This window comes from Mustela putorius, unplaced genomic scaffold (genome assembly GCF_011764305.1).
Source record: "Mustela putorius furo isolate JIRA1106 unplaced genomic scaffold, ASM1176430v1.1 tig00000127_pilon_pilon_pilon, whole genome shotgun sequence".
NCBI classification, from domain to species: domain Eukaryota; kingdom Metazoa; phylum Chordata; class Mammalia; order Carnivora; family Mustelidae; genus Mustela; species Mustela putorius.
Genome location: NW_025421288.1, coordinates 11,591,299 through 11,610,984, shown reverse-complemented (window position 1 = coordinate 11,610,984; position 19,686 = coordinate 11,591,299). Strand labels below are relative to the sequence as shown.

Below are 19,686 nucleotides of genomic sequence, written 5' to 3'. Positions count from 1 at the left end.
AGCCAGAACCCACAAAAGCGGTGTGCTTCTCTCCTAAACAATATACACATACTGGGGAAGACCAGAGAAGCAGAGAAATCGGGAAGCAAAAAAAATCCCACAGCTGACAGCAGTTTGTTCAATAAATAGTTGGCACCAGTCAGCAGGAGCTGTCTTTCTCTCGTGACTCCGTGGGAGCAGGGCCACAGCAAGTGAGCACGGCGATAGCTGAGCAGAACCCCAAGAAAAAACAGTGGCTCACAGAGCGCACAGCAGCATATTGGGAACACTGAAAGGAAGGCTTCTGAACCTCTCCTCGCACATTTATAAGCTCCATGTCTTGCTATTTCCAAGTTTAGGAGGGCATTGGGAAACTCTCTTTGGGGCCCCTGGGTGCTCAGTTGGTTAAGTGTCTGCCTTCAGCCCAGATAATGATCCCTGATTGAGCCCTGGGAGCAAGCCCCCTGCTCAGCAGGGTGTCTCCTTCCTCTTCTTCTGTCCCTCCCCTTCCCCTGCTCACACTCTCTCAAATAAATAAAATGTTAAAGAAAAAGGAAACACTTAAATTTATATCTCAGTATTTATTGGATTAAAATGCATAAGCCAACTCACACTCAGTGGTTTTCAAACTTCACTATATTTAAAAATTACCTGAGAATCTTGTTAAAAATGCAGACTCTTGAGCCATACCATATTTTTACATTATAACAAAGCAGTGAGTTAATCCTTGGCTCAGGAAGCAGCATATTCTCAAATACTGTAGGTGATTCTGATGCATGCATTTCACAGACCACCAACCAGAACCTTTCTGGTAAAAGGTTATCACCAATTTGTTACATAAACTCTAAAGTCCCCCTTTGTATGCCTGAACAAGGACCATTTCTCCCTTTCCAGAGGTCCATGTGGCAGTCACAGAAAAGTCATTCATACCATTACATGCCCATACCTCCCTATGTTGTAGCTGAGAGAGATGTTGCCTCAAGGCCAAGCAGTGAGAGTAATGTTTCTGGATTCCACCTAGAAAAGTGGTAATGTGGTGGGCAGTTCTCAGGCCTGAGCTTTAAAAATATACTGCTATCTGAATCCTGTCTCAGTCCAAGGAAATCATAATCCCTGGGGATGATGTCTGGGCATTTTTTAGAAGCTCACCAGGTAATATATCAAGCAGCTAAGGTTGAAAACCACTCATCTAAGGTAACAGACTCTGTAGAGATCATTACAGAAGTATCCACGGATATCTGGCCAACTAAATCTGGGAATGTCATCATTTGAGGGGTGTTTCAAGATACTTATCTTTTCCATAGAGCATATAGTTTAACTTTTTTAGGCAAGGTTTTTCATTAAAATTCATTTTTCTACAGAAATATATGTAATTCAGACATGTGCATCATATAAAGTCTCCCTTTCTTTACTTTCTTATCATTTAAGCACACCCAAACTGGCAGCCCCTATACCTACTCCACAGTTCTGTTTGCTGGACTGGAAATCTGCTGTGAAAATCCACAAAGAGAAAAAGCAGCAGCGTTTGTCCCTGGGAGTCCATATTCTGAGACTGATCTCCCACACTGGATTCCACCTGATAACTCACATCTGGAAGCAGCAAATCTAGAGGAAAAGATATTACACGGTATTCTAACATAAGTAAAGCCCTCAGAATGCTGAGTAAATAAAGAACCTATACCTCAAAGAAGGATCTGAGACAGATCTAAATTCAAATACTCCCTTCTCCTCCTGAACCTATTTTTCTATCCACTTGATGGAAGCAAAGAATAGGGACTCACAGAAGGAACATCAAAATAACAACTGGGTGTGCAAAATGCAAACCAAATAGCACTCCTTAGAACTTACTGGGAAACATTAGTATAATACAGTTGCTGATTCCCCAAATGACTTTCCCAGATAGATATCACTAGTAAGGGGCAGAGGTTAGAGTCAAAGCTGAATAACGATAATGACAACAGCTAATTTGTATTAAATGCTTACTTCATTATGTTAAATTCTTCACATGGACTATCTAAATACTTAGTCTTCTCAACAACACTATGGCATAAGACCTATCCTTATATCATTTTACAGATTAAAAAAAGGCACCGATAGATTAAATACATTGCCCAACATGAGGCAGTAAGGTGGTGGAACTGTTTTAGACAGACTCAAAAATCTGTGTTCTTAACCACATTACTATATTGTATTTGTATCCCCAGGTAATCTGATGCCCTACAGTCACTTTCTAGCACCTTGATCCTTTAGAATACAATCATGATAGTCCTAAGTTTCACCCAGGTCCATACGAAAAAGTACCTCCATGTGGATTCTGGTTCTGTCCTTTACAGTAATGAGTGAGGGAAGGAGATGAGGGGACATATTACTCATTTCCAAAGTAAACTGAGCAAGTTCAGGCACTGTGAATTGGCAAAAAGTGAAGGAAACCAACAAAGCATGAAAATAAAAATTGAAAGAGAAAAGGAGATATGGAGAGCCCTAGAGACTCAAAAATTTTAATCGCATGACATCCCACCTGTTAAGACCAGGCATTCTTTCTTCACAAAAGCACTCACCTCCACAGACAGGCCCTATTCAAAGACACCCTCCTTTCATTACACCCTCTGGAACTACCTACTCAAGAAAAAAATCCTTACTCTGAGTCTTACTACCTAGAGAAGATTCTATCATTTCCCCTGAGATACTTCACCCTAGGAGGCTTCAGTCTTCTCATTCCAGGCACAGTTCTAGAATGCCTCTTCCCCACTGGTCACCTTCCTCAGCATCCAGTTTACCAGACTACCTCCTAAATTTTGGAGGATTGTAGCAAACAATAGTCAAGCTCAAGTCTGTAAACCTCCTAGATATCACCTCCTGGTTGCATATCCCTACTTTCCAGTTTTGTTTTTTGGTCCAGTTATTAAGTGTCCACATTTCGGTGTGATTCACCCCAAGTTAATGTGGTTAGGATCTATATGAATACTACAGCCAGCGTCCTAAGCTGATTACTGTGTGGTTTATACTCCTGCTTTGAATTTATACGGTGTTGTAATTTTTTATAAGTAATTTTATGTGAATTTTCTCATTTCACTAGAAAATATTTCTCTTCCATAATAGTTCAGTGATGTTACTAACCTTTCTAAAACCCCAGAGTTGACAGATTAAGGTACGACAGCAACCCTCTGAACAAGTCATTACAAGATGGAGGCCTACTGACTATCTCTAGAGGACCAGGAAGAGAGAAGGCAGTAGAAGAAATGCGAGGAAAACCAGCATTAACAGGTAATACCCAAACAGTTAGGCTCTAACGCGTCTTTGACTATTGACCTCTTTGCCGCACTTCATGTAGATTCCGAAACTTAGACCCTCACCAGCAGCCCCCAACATAAACCATCAGATCACTGTCTCCTACTTTTTATGTACATCTGCTATTTATATTTCCTTGCATTTTTCTAATATCCTCCAGGTTTCTTTATTCCTGTGCAAAGAGAGGGAGATGTACCTCTATCCAAATTGAGATCCAAACTGGGCACCATACACAAGTGGTATTTCTTCCAATCAATGAAATAAGAGGTATCTTTGAAGACAGTAGTAGTTGGCTGCTCCTGACCTGGCAATATCAGAGGCAGACCTGATGGTCCATAGAGAAATATGTATAGTTGCTAAAGAAAACTACTAGATTTTAGTTTTTTATGACTATGTATTCATTTGCATAAAACAAACATAACACTGACCTGGTTCACACTCCCAGAAATAAACTAGGGTGCTAGATGATTACCTATTCCTTTACACATTGAATAGAGGTGTGAGGCACCAGAGAAGGTCCACTAGAATCCCTAGAAATTTATTCCGGGTTTAATAAGTGTGTGCTACAGGTATAGTATTGGGACATTTAGTTTATATATTCATCCTACTTATTCCATCGTAGGTTTGAGTGGTACTACAAGCTAAACAACATATTAAATTCAGAGGATACAAAGATGAATATCCAGATTTAATAACTACCTTTGAGTTATCATATTTATAGTACTGGAGATACAGGTAAAAATCAGTAAAATATGGTGTTATACATACTAGAATAGAAGTATATACAAAGAAATATCTTTCAGTAAGTATCTGAGTATATTCAGATTAAGAAGGAAATTCTTTACCTTCTCTAACCCTATTCTCTAACCAAGACCAAGGGGGCCAGGACCTCTGAAATGGTTTCCTTCTCTTGATTTTGCTCCTCCCCTCACCCTCCCTTTTACCCAGGGTTTCTTCACCTTAGCACTACTGGCACTTCAAGTCAGATAATTGTTGTAGGGGCTGTCCTGTGAACTGTAGGATGTTTAGCAGTACCCCTGGCTTCTACCTACTAGATGCCAGTAGCAAGCTGCTCCTGAGTCATGACAGTCAAAAATTCCCCAGACATTCCCAAATGTCCCATGAGGGCAAAATTCTTCAGTTAAGAACTAATACTTAACCCTTTTTGTCCCCTAAACCAAAGCTAAATAAACCAGAAATATATTTTCCCTTATCTTTTTTTGTTTTCATCCTCTTTTTAACAGGGTACACATGAAGAATTAAGTGTGAAAATTAAAATCCTCTCCCGTAGGCACAATGAAAAGTCCCAGCAGAACAAGGCAAGACAGTATCCCTAAATGAAGTCGCTGTCACAAATCCAAGATATTTACACAGGAGCTAAGGCCAACACATTCACTTTTTAGAGCCAGGGGAGCTTTGAAGTACTGCGAACTTAGTAAGAGTGGAGTGTCTGAAGAGTCAAAATGTGTGACTATCTTTTCATTGGGTTGTTGAAACCATTTACTTTTAATATAAGTACTGTTATGGTTGGGTTTAAATCTACCATCTTATTATGTGTTTTGCATTTGTTTCTTGTATTTCCCTCTTTTCTATTTTTGGATTCTATTTTGGACTCGGTGTTTTTTTGGTAATTCCATTTTTAACCTCCTTTTTGACTTACTCGTTTTAATTCTTTGCTGTAATAACTTAGGGATTGCTTTAGGCTTTATAGTATACAACTTTATCACTACCTACTTTTAAGTGATATTATAAGAGTTAACACACATAAAGTATAAGAATCCTGCAAAAATACTTCCATTCCCCCCCCTTGGTCTTCGTACTATTGTCACTCATTTTAATGTGACATAGCATATAAATCTTATATACCAATGGCTTTTTTTTTTTTTTTTTTTGCTTTAAAAAGCCAACTATCAGGGTACCTGTGTGGCTCAGTGAGTTAAGCCTCTGCCTTGGGCCCAGGTCACTATCTCAGGGTCTTGGGATCGAGCCCCATATCACACTCTCTGCTGGCCGGGGAGTCTGCCTCCCCCTCTCTCTTGCCTGCCTCTCTGCCTAATTGTGATCTCTCTGTCAAACAAATAAAATATTTAAAAAATAAAAATAAAAAAATTTTTAAAGTCACTGTCTTATTTTTAAAAATACGGCAAAAATCTTTTATATCTATTCACATAGTTATGGTCTCCAGTGCTCCTCTTTATTTGTGTAGATCCAGAATTCCATCTTCTGTCTGAAGCATTTCCTTTAACATTTCTTACAATATAGATCTGCTGGTGATTGAAATCTTTTGTACATCTGAAAAATTCTTTATTTTGCCTTTGTTTTTGAAAATATTTACTTTTGGTATAGAATCCAGGTTAAGTTTTTGTTTTTGTTTTTACTATTTTAAAAATGTTGCTTCAGTGGCACCTGTGTGGCTCAGTTGGTTAAGTGTCTGACTCTTGATTTTGGGTCAGGTCATGTTCTCAGGGTCATGAGATCAAGCCCCACCTTGGGCTCCATGCTAAGTGTTCAGCGTGCTTAAGAATCTCTCTCTCCCAGGGCACCTGGGTGGCTCAGTAGGTTAAAGCCTCTGCTTTCAGCTCAGGTCACAATCCTGGGGGCCTGGAATCGAGCCCTGCATCAGGCTTTCTCCTCTGTGGGGTATCTGCTTCCTCCTCTCCCTGTCTGCCTCTCCACCTGCTTATGATCTCTCTCTCTCTCTCTCTCTGTCAAATAAATAAATAAATAAAAATACTTAAAAAAAAATGTTATTAAAAAAAAAAAAGATTCTCTCTCTCCCTTTCTAGGAGGCTGGGTGGTGAAGTGGGTTGAGCATCTGACTCTTGGTTTCAGCTCGGGTCATGATCTCAGGGCCCTGAGACTGAGCCCTGTTTTGGGTTCTGTACTCAGTGGAGAGTCTGCTGGAGAGTCTCTCTCTTTCCCTGCCCCTCCCACATTCTCTAAAATAAATAAAATCTTTAAAAGGCGGGGGACAGTGCCTGGGTGGTTCAGTTGGTTAAGCAACTACTTTCAGCTCATGTCTGAGTCTTGGGATCGAGTCCCGCATCAGTGGGGGGGGCGTGCCTGCTCAGTGGGGGACACTGCTTCTCCCTCTGACCCTCTCCCCTCTCATGCTCTAACTCATTCTCTCTCAAAAAAATAAATAAAATCTTTAAAAAAGCAAAAAGATTCTCCCTCTTCCTCTGTCCCTCCACTCCCCCGCTCATGTGCTCTCTCTTAAAAAGAATAAAAATAACAAATAAAAACATTGTTTAACTTTCTCCAAACTTACAGTTTCCAATGAGAAATCTTAATTCTCATCTTGGTTCCCCAGTATATTATATATGTCTTTTTACCTTAGTCTCTTTTAAAGTTTTTTTTTCTTTATTATTGGCTTTAACCAATTTGATAATGATGTATCTTGATATAATTTTATTCAAGTTTCTTATGTTTAAAGTTTGATGATCTTGCATTTGTAGATTTATACTTTTCATCAAATTTGGAAATTTGGGGAACATTATTTCCTCAAATATTTTATCTGCCCTCCCTCCCTGCAGGAATCCAATTACATGTCTCTAAATTAGGCCACTTGAAGTTATCCCACAGTTCACTGAAGCTTTGTTCACTTTTTTAGTCTTTTTTGGGTTTCATTTTAGTTTCTATTGCCATGTCTTCAAGCTCACTAATATTTTCCTCTGCAATGTGTACATCTGTCACTGATCTCATCCAGTGTATTTTCATCCTAAAAGTTGTAATTTCTATGTCTAGTTGTTCAATTTGGGTGCTTTTTATAGCTTTTGCCTCTTTATTTAAGATGTTCAATATTTTCTTCTCACACCCTGAATATATGGGTACAGTTATACCTGTCTTAATGTCCTTGTTTACAATCCTATTACCTATGTCATTTTAGGCAGTTGACCAATCTTTTTTCTTTCATTATCGGTCCTATTTTCCTGTTTGTTTGCATGCCAAGTAATTTTTTATTGGATGCCCAGCATTATGAAATTTATCTGGTCAAATGCAGGACCTTTTTGTATTCCTGTAAATATTCTTGAACTTTTTTTCTCAAACACTATAAAGTTACTTAGGAATAGTTTGAGCTTTTTGGATCATACTTTCAAGCTTTGTTAGGTGGGACCAGGGAAGCTAGGGCTAGGGCTGACTCCTCCACTATATTCAGGCAAAACCTTCTTAGGACTCCAACTGATACTCTATGAAATATGAGGTTTTCCATCCTGCCTTGTAGGAACAGAAACCATTCCCAGGTCTGTGGGTACTCCAGGAATTCTCCTCTGTCTGGAGCTTTCTCTCTATATTCATCTCCTCGGGGTGCCTGCGTGGCTCAGTGGGTTAAAGCCTCTGCCTTCAGCTCAGGTCATGATCTCGGGGTCTGGGATCGAGCCCCACATCGGGCTCTCTGCTCAGCAGGGAGCCTGCTTCCCCTCTCTTTCTCTGCCTGGCTCTCTGCCACTTGCGATCTTTCTCTGTCAAGTAAATAAATAAAATCCTAAAAAAAAAAATCTCTATATTCATCTCCTCTTTGGTACTCTTATAAGTTCTAGCTCTCTGAACCTCCCTAAACTCTCAACTTTGTCTTCTCAACTCAGAGAGATCACTAGACTCTATCTGGGTATAACCTCCCTATGAAGTTCTCTCTAGATTGTACAGTGGTACAACACAGGGTTTGTTCGTATCTCCTCTCTATAGACCCACTGTCCTATACTATCTATTGTTTATATAACTTGTCCATTTTTTTATTTGTTCATGGTAGGAAGTTGGATCCAGTCCCTGTTATTTGCTCTTAGCTGGAAGTAGAATTTCTGAAGTTGACATAATCTCATGGACTTTGATAGCTTCTTTGCTTTCCAGATTAACGTAAGATACCCAGGCTCATTTTGTAGATTTTTTTTTTTTTAAGATTTGATTTATCTATTTGAGAGAAAGCATGCATAGGGGTGGCGGAGGAGGGAGACAGTGGAATGAGAAGGGAAGAGGGGGAGGGAGAAGCAGACTCCCCACTGGCCAGAGAGCCCCATGTGGAGCTCAATCCCAGGACCCTAGGATCATGACCTGAGCCGAAGGCAGATGCTTAACTGATTGAGCCACCCAGGTGACCCGTATCTTGTACATTTCTACTTTAGACCTGGAATCAGTCATTCCTCCTTTTTAGTGAGCAATGACATTTAGAGAACACATTTTAGGTATTAGGGAGTGCTCATTGTTCCTACACTTGTTTGTTTTTTGTTTATTTAGCAGACAGAGCTAAGAAATATATAATTTCAAAGGTCAGAAAACTTGGGGGTACACACTGGTATCTTTAATTCTACTTTAAAAATTACTTTAAAAAGGGGCGCCTGGGTGGCTCAGTGGGTTGAGCCGCTGCCTTCGGCTCAGGTCGTGGTCTCGGGGTCCTGGGATCGAGTCCCGCATTGGGTTCTCTGCTCGGCAGGGAGCCTGCTTCCTCCTCTCTCTCTCTGCCTGCCTCTCTGCCTACTTGTGATGTCTGTCAAATAAATCTGTCAAATAAAATAAAAAGGGGGGGGGACGCCTGGGTGGCTCAGTGGCTTAAAGCCTCTGCCTTTGGCTCAGGTCACAATCCCAGGGTCCTGGAATCAAGCCCTACATCGGGCTCTCTGCTCAGCAGGGAGCCTGCTTCCTCCTCTCTCTCTGTCTGCCTCTCTGCCTACTTGTGATCCCTGTCGGTCAAATAAATAAATAAAACATTTTAAAAAGTTACTTAAAAATTTTTTTATTTCAAAATAAAAATTTTTTTGAATTTATACTCCTGTATCTGTTATCTTATGCTACAAATTTTGGTTCCCAACAATGTTAATATAATTACTTGCTTTATAATAAGTATATAATAATTTCAGTATAATACCAATGTTATTACTAAGAATCAAGGTCACTAAAAGAATTTCAAGAGTGCTTTACAGTTTACTTCATTCTTAGAGTATATCCCACCATGAATGTACATCAAAACAGTATATTCTAAAGTCAGCTGAACTAATCTTTTTACTGTATGAATTATGACAATCTATATGGGTAAGTTCATTATCTTTTATCTTGAGAAATACTTTTACAGTATTTCTGTAAATACTGGGATTTCTGTAAATTCTGGGATTCCAGCTTGATTTTTTAGTTTCAGGACATTAACATTATTATACTACTACATCCTGTTGGAATGGGGAAGTCAGCTGCAATTTGTTTCTCTTTTGAAGAAAATCTATCTTTCTTAGCTGATTTTTCTTCTTATTTTTGATTTTCTACAGGCATATATATCTTTTTATTTATCCTGCTTGATTATTGAGCTCTAAAATCTGTTTTAGTTGCTTCCGCCATTAGTTCTTCAAAGACTGTTTCTGCCCCATTTTCTCTCTTCCCCTTTGGGATGGAAATTAAATGTACATTAAATGATCTCACTGTTTCCTCTCACTTGTTAACTTCTCTTCTGTATTTTCCATACTTCTGTCTCTCTTTACTTTATTTTACTAGTTTTTGCTATCCTCATCTTCTACTTTACAAATTCACTTGTGTTATATCTAATCTGTTGTTAAATCTATTTAATTTCAATATTGGTCATTATCTTTTTTGATTCTACAATTTCTGTTTGGTTCTTTTAAAAATTTTGTCATATTTTATAGTTTACAGTTCCCTGGCAAGATTTTTTTTTAATTTTTAATTTTTTATAAACATATATTTTTATCCCCAGGGGTACAGGTCTGTGAATCACCAGGTTTACACACTTCACAGCACTCACCAAAGCACATACCCTCCCCAATGTCCATAATCCCACCCCCTTCCCCAGCAACCCTCAGTTTGTTTTGTGAGATTAAGAGTCACTTATGGGGGTGCCTGGGTGGCTCAGTGGGTTAAGCCGCTGCCTTCAGCTCAGGTCATGATTCCAGAGTTCTGGGATCAAGTCCCACATCGGGCTCTCTGCTCAGCAGGGAGCCTGCTTCCTCCTCTCTCTCTCTGCCTGCCTCTCTGCCTACATGTAATCTCTCTCTGTCAAATAAATAAATAAAATCTTAAAAAAAAAAAAAGAGTCACTTATGGTTTGTCTCCCTCCCAATCCCATCTTGTTTCATTTATTCTTCTCCTACCCACTTAAGCCCCCATGTTGCATCACCACTTCCTCATATCAGGGAGATCATATGATAGTTGTCTTTCTCTGCTCCCTGGCAAGATTTTTAAGGTTGGCTTTCAATTTCATAAGCACAGTAAACATAATTTTTTATTTTTAAAGTCAATGTCTGATATTACCCATATCTGGAGTCCCAGTGGGTTCTTCTGTTGCTTCTGTTTTTGCTAGCTTTTGTTCATGTTACCTTGTGCACTCTTGTACCTAGGTGTGTGTGGGGGGTGTGTATGACAGAGAGAAAGAAATGTGCACATGAGCTGGACATTTTGAGAAAGCATCTGTTAAATAATTTGAAGCACAGATGTGGTCATCTATCTATCTAGAAAGAATTTTTGTTTGCTTCTACAGGGCATCTGGGAGAATTAGAAATCTAGAATCATCTTAATCCATTCTGAAAGCTTAAGATTTTCTAGACTTCCCAGATGACCCAAAAAATATATGAGCTCATGTGAAGGATGGTTTATTTCAGGTTCACCTACTCCATAAAGTGTAAGCTTTTAGTTATCCCTGCCCAAAACAAGAGGAACTTTTAACAGCACCCCAGCTCAGCAAGCCCTAAACTCTTTGGCTTTTTTGTCCTACATCAATTTGGAAGTGCATCTTAGCTTCTAGGCTGTTTGCTCTAGTTTGCAAATGACCTTAGGGCAAAAGCAGCCCCCAATGTTGGGCTCAAGCATTCTGTGATTCCTGTTTTCTCCTATGTTGGCCCAGAAATTTCTCCCTACTCACTAGCTCTTAGATTCTTTTATGATGTTTTAATATTTCATACAGCATTTGTCCTCAATGGGAGGGTGAGTCTAAATTACCTACTTGGCCATTTTCAGAAACTGTAATCCTACCAGAGTTTTCTGTTAGTTCTCTTTCTCTTCACTAAAACATCACCTCTCTAGAGTCTCCTTGGGCTATAATATTTAAATAACTTGCCTATCATTATCTCTTTACCTGCTTTATCTTTACTGTACTTATCACTACCTGACATCTATTTATTAAAATGTCCCACTAAGGGGCGCCTGGGTGGGTCAGTCAGTTAAGCAACTGCCTTTGGCTCAGGTAATGATCCTGGACCTCAGGATCAAGTCCCGCATCTGGCTCCCTGCTCAGTGGGGAGTCTGCTTCTCCCTCTGACCCTCCCCGCTCTTGTGCTCTCTCTCATTTTCTCTCTTTCAAATAAATAAAATAAAATAAAATAAAATAAAATAAAATGTCCCACTAAATGTAAAGTTCAAGAGGATAGAAAATGTGCCTTATTCCCTCTGGGGAATGGCATGGGGAGGAAGGAGAAATATTTATATTTTACTTTATCCTCTTCTATATGACCTAGATATTAAGGTTTTTAAAATCCAAAAGTCCATGCATAATCTTTATCACCATCCCGCTCCTTCCTCCTCCCTAATGATATTTCCAGCTAACATTTATTCCATGACCTTCGCCTTCTGCTGTTCTTATTCTTTATACTCTACTATATATAACTACATTTACTCATATAGCTTCAGTCATATAACAATAATACCTAATATTTATTGAACACTTATTAAATGTCAGGCAGTATGCTAGGAGCCTCACATAGATTACTATATAATCAGTCCAAAAACAAACAAATCACAAAAGAGTAACTATAACAACAACAAAACCTTTGCAAGGGGAAATAAATAAATCTACCAAGTAGTATTATCTCTGTTTTAAAGCTATGAAATAAAAGTTTAGGTTGTTAAGTAAGCTGAATAAAGTCACAGCCAATTAGTGGTGAATCCAGCATTTACACTCTTGTGCCATGCTCTAACCACAGCACTATGCTACACTGAGTCCATGAAGGAAATGTTGACGCTCAAAAATATATCTCTAAATCTGACCACTTCCAATTTCCAGACCAAAATTTCTATGTAGCTGCTTGCCATTTTCAAGGGACATCCTGCAGGAACCATAAACGTGTTTAAACCTCAGCTAATCTTCTTTACCTTCCAAATCTGCCATTTATGATTTGTTTCTAATTGACAGTATCATTATTCTATTAGCCATCTATGGAAATGTTTTTAACCCACTGAGCCACCCAGGTCCCCCACTATGGAAAATGTTTTTAAACAGCTTACTGAGTTTTAAAGATAACACATAACATACAATTTACCCATTTAAAGTGCACAGTTAAATAGGTCGTAGTATATTTAAAAAATTGTGCAACCATCACCACCATCAATTTTAGACCATTTTTATCACCTCCTAAAAAAATCCCTCTCTATCCACTTTCTGTCTCTATAGATTTGCCTCTTTTGGATGTAGAAATCTGGACATCAACTTTGGCCATTCCCTGCCCCTAATCTCTCCCTACCCTAACAATGAATTGGTTGCCTCATTATGTTGATTACTTCCAATGATGTTTCTCTTTTCTACGCTCCTCACACTTTTAACTGAGGCAAGCATTATCTCTTGTTGAGGTCACTTATGAATTTACGTAGTGTTTACTGACTTCTCTCTCCTATCCCACTGCATAATTGCTGCCTGAGACTCCTAAAACATCCAATGGTTTCCCACTATAAAGACAATGAAGTTTACACTCCTTAGTGTGACTCACAAGAGCCATGTTCAACTCCAACTACTTTCCCAGCCTCATCTCTCCTGCTTGCACCATTCATTCCATGATTCATCATACTAAATTACATGACAAGCATGTGGCACATGTGTCACATTTTATAGTTTCCAGTTTTTGGAAAAATTCTCAAGTTTGGCTTTCATACTGGATTTTTATTTTTATACAAATCATACTGGCTTCTAGGCACAGAGTTTATATGCCAAGGATTTTTTTTTTTTTAGAATTGAGATATAAAAATTCATTTTTTGGGGGGCACCTGGGTGGCTCAGTGGGTTAAAGCCTCTGCCTTTGGCTCGGGTCGTGATCCCAGGATCCTAGGATCGAGTCCCACATCGGGCTCTCTGCTCAGCGGGGAGCCTGCTTCCTCCTCTCTCTCTGCCTGCCTCTCTGCCTACTTGTAATCTCTGTCTGTCAAATAAATAAATAAAATCTTTTTAAAATTTTTCATTTTTTTCAGGGTGCTTGGGTGGCCTAGTCAATTAAGTGCCCAACTCCTGATTTCAGTGCAGGTCATGAGCTCAGGGTCATGGCACTGAGTCCCGCATTGGGTTCTATGCTCAACTCAGAGTCCACTTGTCCTTCTTGCTCTGCTCCTACCCCCACTCACTGTTTCTCTCGCTCTCTATAATAAATAAATAAAATCTTAAAAAATCCATTTTTCAAGACAATGAATTTGAAGATTTTGATGGACTCTGTCATCAAAAGGATATGGAAACTGAAGAAATCCTATTCAGCTGGTTGGGAAAGACCTCTGGGCAGGGACACAGAGCAGCAGCTGGAGTCAGTGTCAGCTCTCCCAGCAAGCCCATGCCAACCATGTCATCAGGGATGAAAAGCATTACTGGATGTCCTAGGACAGGATGGATTCTGCTGCAGAGTAATTCAGCTGTAGCAAATTTTGGTTTACTGTGAAAAAACAGGTAAGACAAATTTAGCTTTTTTGATTCTTAAGTTTTTTGGTTTTTTGGCTGGCTCAGTTGGTAGAGTGTGCAACTCTTGATCTTGGGGTTGTGAGTTTGAGCCCCACGCCGGGTGTAGAGATTACCTAAAATAAAATCTTTAAACATAAATAAATAAAGTAGGCTCCACACCCAACAAAGACTTTCCTCTCTCTTTAAACTGATGAGGTCATCCAGGAAGATATGTCCACAAACACTGGCTCAGAGGCTTAAACTTTTTCAGAAAATCTGTGTTCATGAGCTGTCACCTGTAAAGATTGTATGATAGCAGAGGACTACAAAAGAAAGTTAAGGTTGGGGGTTTTGTTTCCTGCACATATTAAAGAATTGTAATTCTGAATTGTAATTCTGATTAAGAGTAAAACTAAAAAGCCGCGAGGAGTCTCTTCAAGCCTTAAGATCCTATGACTAACAGTGATGATTCAGGGCATTACAAATGGAGTTGAAAACTACTGAATAAAGAATTAATGAGTTGATCTTAGTAACAAATTAGTCTTGGGGCGCCTGGGTGGCTCAGTGGACTACGGCCTCTGCCTTCAGCTCAGGTTGTGATCTCAGGGTCCTGGGATGAGCCCCACATCGGGCTCTCTGCTCGGCAGGGAGCCTGCTTCCCTTTCTCTCTCTCTCTCTGCCTGCCTCTGCGCCTACTTGTGATCGCTGTCAAATAAATAAATAAAATCTTTTTTAAAAATTAGTCTTTTTCTTGCTATAATGCACGTTCACTTTGGATTCTGTGGTAAATGGACAGCACAGGAAGGCAAGGCAGAGGGTTCTATTCCATTTATTTACCATCTTCTCCATGGATTTTTTCGTTTTTATTTCTTTCTTTCTTTCTTTCTTTCCTTCTTTCTTTCTTTTTTTTTTTTTTTTTTGGTAATTTGAAGAAGGTAAAGGTAGAGAGAAAGAGGATTTCCAAACATATGCAAAATGCTGACGCACAAATAATAACATACAAAAAATTCCTTTCTATTCATAGTATCTTTCTATCCAAGAGTTCAGGTAACTATCTAAAAAGTCATTCCTCTCTTCTCATATGTAAATAAGAATGAAATTAGCAGGGTTTGTTTTGTTTCATTTACAGATGGGAAAGAGAAGGGACATGTCCTTGGGTCAATTAGAATATATTCAAGAAACCAGAAATAATAAATGTTTTCAATACCAATAGCTTCAAAATTCTACTTTCACTTTTCTGACAGAGAATCTGATACCTGGCCCTAAGAAATGACAAGTGAGGCTACTTTCAATTTCTACCCACATTCATACTCATAACAGGAGATTAAAATGTGGAGAGGGACCACAGTGCTTTTCCCCTTCACCTCACATAATGCCGACAGCTTATAACAAGAGCAATTCCATTCGACAGGTTCAAAGTGGGTTCATTCTTTGTCCTGCAAAGCAAAGAAAAATTAAGCCATATTTCAGGGATTCTAAAACCAATATTTACCTGATACAAATTCTGGCCCATGACTACCATCACCCCCAAAGATTACGAGAATTCAATAGCCGATTAACTAAGGGGAAAATGGCAATTTTTAAGATCACCCACTCAAGGGAGAGGAAAAGAAATGAAATGTTTAGATGAATCTACCTGCTCATTAAAAGCTAACATGAGAAAAGAAATTTATTCAATCTGAAAAAAAATAAAAGCTAACATAGAATAAGAAAATGTGGGGCTCTAAGAAAATTAGATTCAGGGTGAGTTTGGGTCAAGAAGTCAAACTGTGGGGCACCTATGTGGGTGATATAGCTGGCTGAGCATCCAACTCTTGATTCCGGCTAACGTCATGATCTCATGGTCATGAGATCAAGGCTTTCCTGGAGCCCCGCATCAGGCTCTGCGCTCAAAATGGAGTCTACTTGGGTTTCTCTTACCCTCTGCCCCTCCCTCCCACACACAGGTGCATAGGCGCACTCTTTCTCTCTAAAATAAAAAAATCCTAAAAAAAAAAAAGTCAAATTGTGAAGCTACTAGAAACAATACAATAATGATGGAGAAAAACTATAAAGCCACAGGATAAGCTTAAGCCAGGATTTAAGGACTTACCCAAAGACTTCCACGGAAAGGACTCCATTCACCTTTACACTGAAATTAAATTTAATCTGCAAAGTAAATGGAGTATGAGATTTAACACAAACCAGGACAGAGATTAAAAACTTCCATACTTAATTCCCAAAGGGGAAGATATTCTTTATATCCACTTTTTTTTAACTTGTCCTTTCCCTGAACATAATATAATTAATACAATTACCATTTATCTGTGCTCAAATTCTGCATCTTAAATAAACTGAGTCCTAGACTTCAATTCCAAGTGGCCACAGATTATCACAACAATGAACCCACTTTGAACCTGTCAAAACTACCCTTTGTTCTCTTTTCTTTTCCCAATGTTATCTCTTCTCCCCTTTAAAGGACTATCAATTTTTCTCTTTATTCTTTCCACTGTTTTTATACATAGAACATTCCATGCTTTTTCCTTTGCTTTTTCTTCCCCTGCCCGTCTCTGACTTTTGTCCTCCCTGCAATTCACTTCACTGTTCTAATTATTTCCTACCTTTGACATACATTTTTCTTTTCTGTGTAACGTAACGGGTAATCAAGAACTCTAGAGCCAGCCTGCCTGAATTCAAATCCCAGCTCTGCAAGTTACTTAACCTCTCTACCATAGTTTCCTCAGCTATAAAATGAGAATGATGCTGATAAAACCTACTTCACAAGGGCTGCTGCATGGGGTGAGTGAGTGAGTGTGTGGAAAGCACTCAGAAATTGTGACTGGCATAATAAGCACTGAGCCCTGCTGAAGACAGAAAAAGTAGAAAGCTACCAAGAGAAGAAAAGGAGAAGTTAAAAAGCATACTTAATAGTGTACATCCCTATAAACATACCTAACTATAGCTAATTATAAAAAATTATAGCTCTTGGGGCACCTGATTGGCTCAGTGGGTTAAGCCTCTGCTTTCGGCTCAGGTCATGATCCCGGGGTCCTAAGATCGAGCCCCACATCGGGCTCTCTACTCAGCGGGGAGCCTGCTTCCACCTCTCTCTCTGCCTACTTGTCATCTCTGCCTGTCAAATAAATAAATCTTTAAAAAAAAATTATAGCTCTCCAAAGTTTGAAGTACTTTATCAGAATTTCCCGATTTGCTCTTCTGGTCACTTCGGAAAAGAAGATGGTCAGCCAGGTTCATTATCCAGATTTAATAGAAAAATGAAGCATGTGGGGGGGGTGGAAATGAATCTAAACTGATACAATAAAACAGTAAGGAAGTAAAAACAAGAACACAAGGAAAGCTCTATATCCAAGGGCTCTCAGCTATGTCACATGACCAACATCAAAACTGTGTTAGGGACAAGGAAATCAAATCAATTCAATATTAAAAGTTGTAATCATTATCATGGAAAGAAAGTGGACCAACCATATAATTTCATCTCCTACAGAGTAGAGGTCTCCTAAAAATGGCAAGAGAAGCATCACTGTGCCAAAGAACAGCTTACCTTAGGGTGTACCATGACAATTTTATGTAAAAAATTCTTTATCACCAGACTATCTGTCATCAGAGTTCTGGGCTTTTCATCAACCTGCAACAACACAACAAAAACATCCACCACACATACACAAACCCAGGAGCACAAATAAATTAAATTATGTTATTTCTTGGGGCATCTGGGTGGTAGTCAGTTGAGCATTTGACTTTTGGTTTCAGCTCAGGTCATGATCTGGGAGTGGTTAGGTCGAGCCCCACATTGGGCTCTGCGTGTAGTCCACTTAAGATTCTCCTTCCCTCTCCCTCTGCCCCTCCCTGCCTCTCTAAAATAAATAAATAAAGCTTTAATAAATCTTTAAATAAATGAATAGAGGTATTTCTTCCTATAAAGGTAACTTACTCCTCAGAAAGCTTTTCAGATATCCAAGGGGAAACACCTTTGGATCTAAGAACTGGACATAAAAGGCAATCTAATAGCTATCATTTCTTGAGCTAAACTATTTCATGGACCTTCTGGAGACACAATTTCAAAACCACCTTTTGGAACAAATTTAAAAGTAATTCAGGCTGGAACTAAGAAAAGTAACACTACCTTAGCTCTACCATCCTGATGTGAATTGATTTGTATTAAGAATGTAGTGAAAGGGGGTGCCTGGGTGGCTCAGTGGGTTAAAGCCTCTGCCTTCGGCTCAGGTCATGATCTCAGGGTCCTGGGATAAAGCCCCTCATTGGGCTCTCTTCTCAGCGGGCAGCCTGCTTCTCCCCACCTCTGTCTGCCTGTCTCTCTGCCTACTTGTGATCTCTATCTTAAAAAAACAAAAAGAATGTAGTGAAAGGAGCAGACACTAAAATGAACTATTTTTCAGCATCAATTCATTTATCTACTCTTTTTTTTTTAAGGAAAAGCTGTAAAGCAAAAAGTTCACAAGTCAGAAGACTTGAGTTCTAGTACTAGCTCTTAATTGCTCTGAATTTTATTTACTAATCTGTAAAACAAGGATAAAAGTCATCCATTCTAGGGGCATCTGGGTGGCTTGGTTAAGTAGCTGGTTAAGCATCTGCCTTTAGCTCAGGTTATGATCTTAGGGTCCTGGGATGGAGCCCCACTTTGGGCTCCCTGATCAGTAGGGAGTCCGCTCCTCCCTTTCCCTCTGTGTCTGCCCATCGCTTGTGCTTTCTCTCTCTAAAATAAATAATCTTAAAAAAAAATTACCCAATTCCACCTCACAGAACTGTTGTAAGGATCAAGTAATAATCTTTAAGTTATATATTATACATGGCAACAACAGTAGATATCACTTGTGGAATGCCTACTATGTAGCAAGCATTGTGCAGGTGTTCTACCTATATTACCTCACAAAAATCCTCAAGGCAGGTACTACTATCTTTTCTTTAGAGTTTTTTTTTAAAGTTCACTTATTTATTTGACAGAGAGAGAGCACAAGAAGGCAGAGTGGCAGGCAGAGGGAGAGGGAGAAGCAGGTTCCCCACTGAGCAGGGAGCCCGATCAGGACTCAATCCCAGGACCCTGAGACCATGACCTGAGCTGAAGGCAGAGGCTTAACCCACTGAGCCACCCAGGCACCCCAGTAGGCTTTTTTTTTTTTTAAAGATTTTATTTATTTATTTGACACAGAGAGAGACAGTGAGAGAGGGAACACAAGCAGGGGGAATGTAAGAGGGAGAAGCAGGCTCCTTGCTGAGCAGGGAGCCCAATGTGGTACTTGATCCTAGGACCCTGAGACCATGACCTGAGCAAAAGGCAGATGCTTAATGACTGAGCCACCCAGGTGCCCCTAGATATATATATTTTTTAAAATGAGACCTAGAGGCACCTGGGTGGCTCAGTGGGTTAAAGCCTCTGCCTTCAGCTCAGGTCATGATCCCAGCATCCTGGGACCAAGCCCTGCATCGGGCTCTCTGCTCAGCATGGAGCTTGCTTCCCTTCCTCTCTCTGCCTGTCTCTCTGCCTGCTTATGATCTCTGTCTGTCAAATAAATAAATAAAATCTTAAAAAAAAAAAAAGAGAGAGACCTAGAGAAGTTAAGCAACTTGCCTAAGGTTACCCAGCTTTTCAGTGATAGAGCCAGAATTTGACCCTAAGTCTGTCTATTACCAATTGTCCATACTCTTTTCAATATACCCAGATACCTCCCTATAAATATAATAAAATTTACAATTTAATGAGAGCTTTCTCCATTCCAGGAATGGAGCTAAAGTATCTTACTTCTATTACCTCACTTACCCCTCACAAAGCCTTGAAAGTTACA

The 19,686-nt window shown here is 39.4% G+C and overlaps 1 protein-coding gene across 8 annotated transcripts in view; it reads right to left on the bottom strand.

Annotated features, from left to right (window-relative positions):
- Positions 1-19,686, bottom strand: part of CUNH11orf80 (chromosome unknown C11orf80 homolog) — a 98,784-nt gene that overhangs the window by 25,580 nt on the left and 53,518 nt on the right. For 5 of the 8 annotated variants that reach the window (XM_045065521.1, XM_045065523.1, XM_045065546.1 and 2 more), the window contains 6 exons: positions 17,427-17,510; positions 15,978-16,033; positions 15,250-15,321; positions 13,685-13,880; positions 3,464-3,614; positions 1,438-1,584 (listed from right to left, as the gene is read on the bottom strand). In XM_045065521.1, coding sequence (XP_044921456.1) covers positions 1,438-1,584; positions 3,464-3,614; positions 13,685-13,880; positions 15,250-15,321; positions 15,978-16,033; positions 17,427-17,510 — 706 coding nt within the window. The remainder of the gene's footprint in view (positions 1-1,437; positions 1,585-3,463; positions 3,615-13,684; positions 13,881-15,249; positions 15,322-15,977; positions 16,034-17,426; positions 17,511-19,686) is intronic. The other 3 variants (XM_045065560.1, XM_045065571.1, XM_045065537.1) reach the window with 2 other exon arrangements.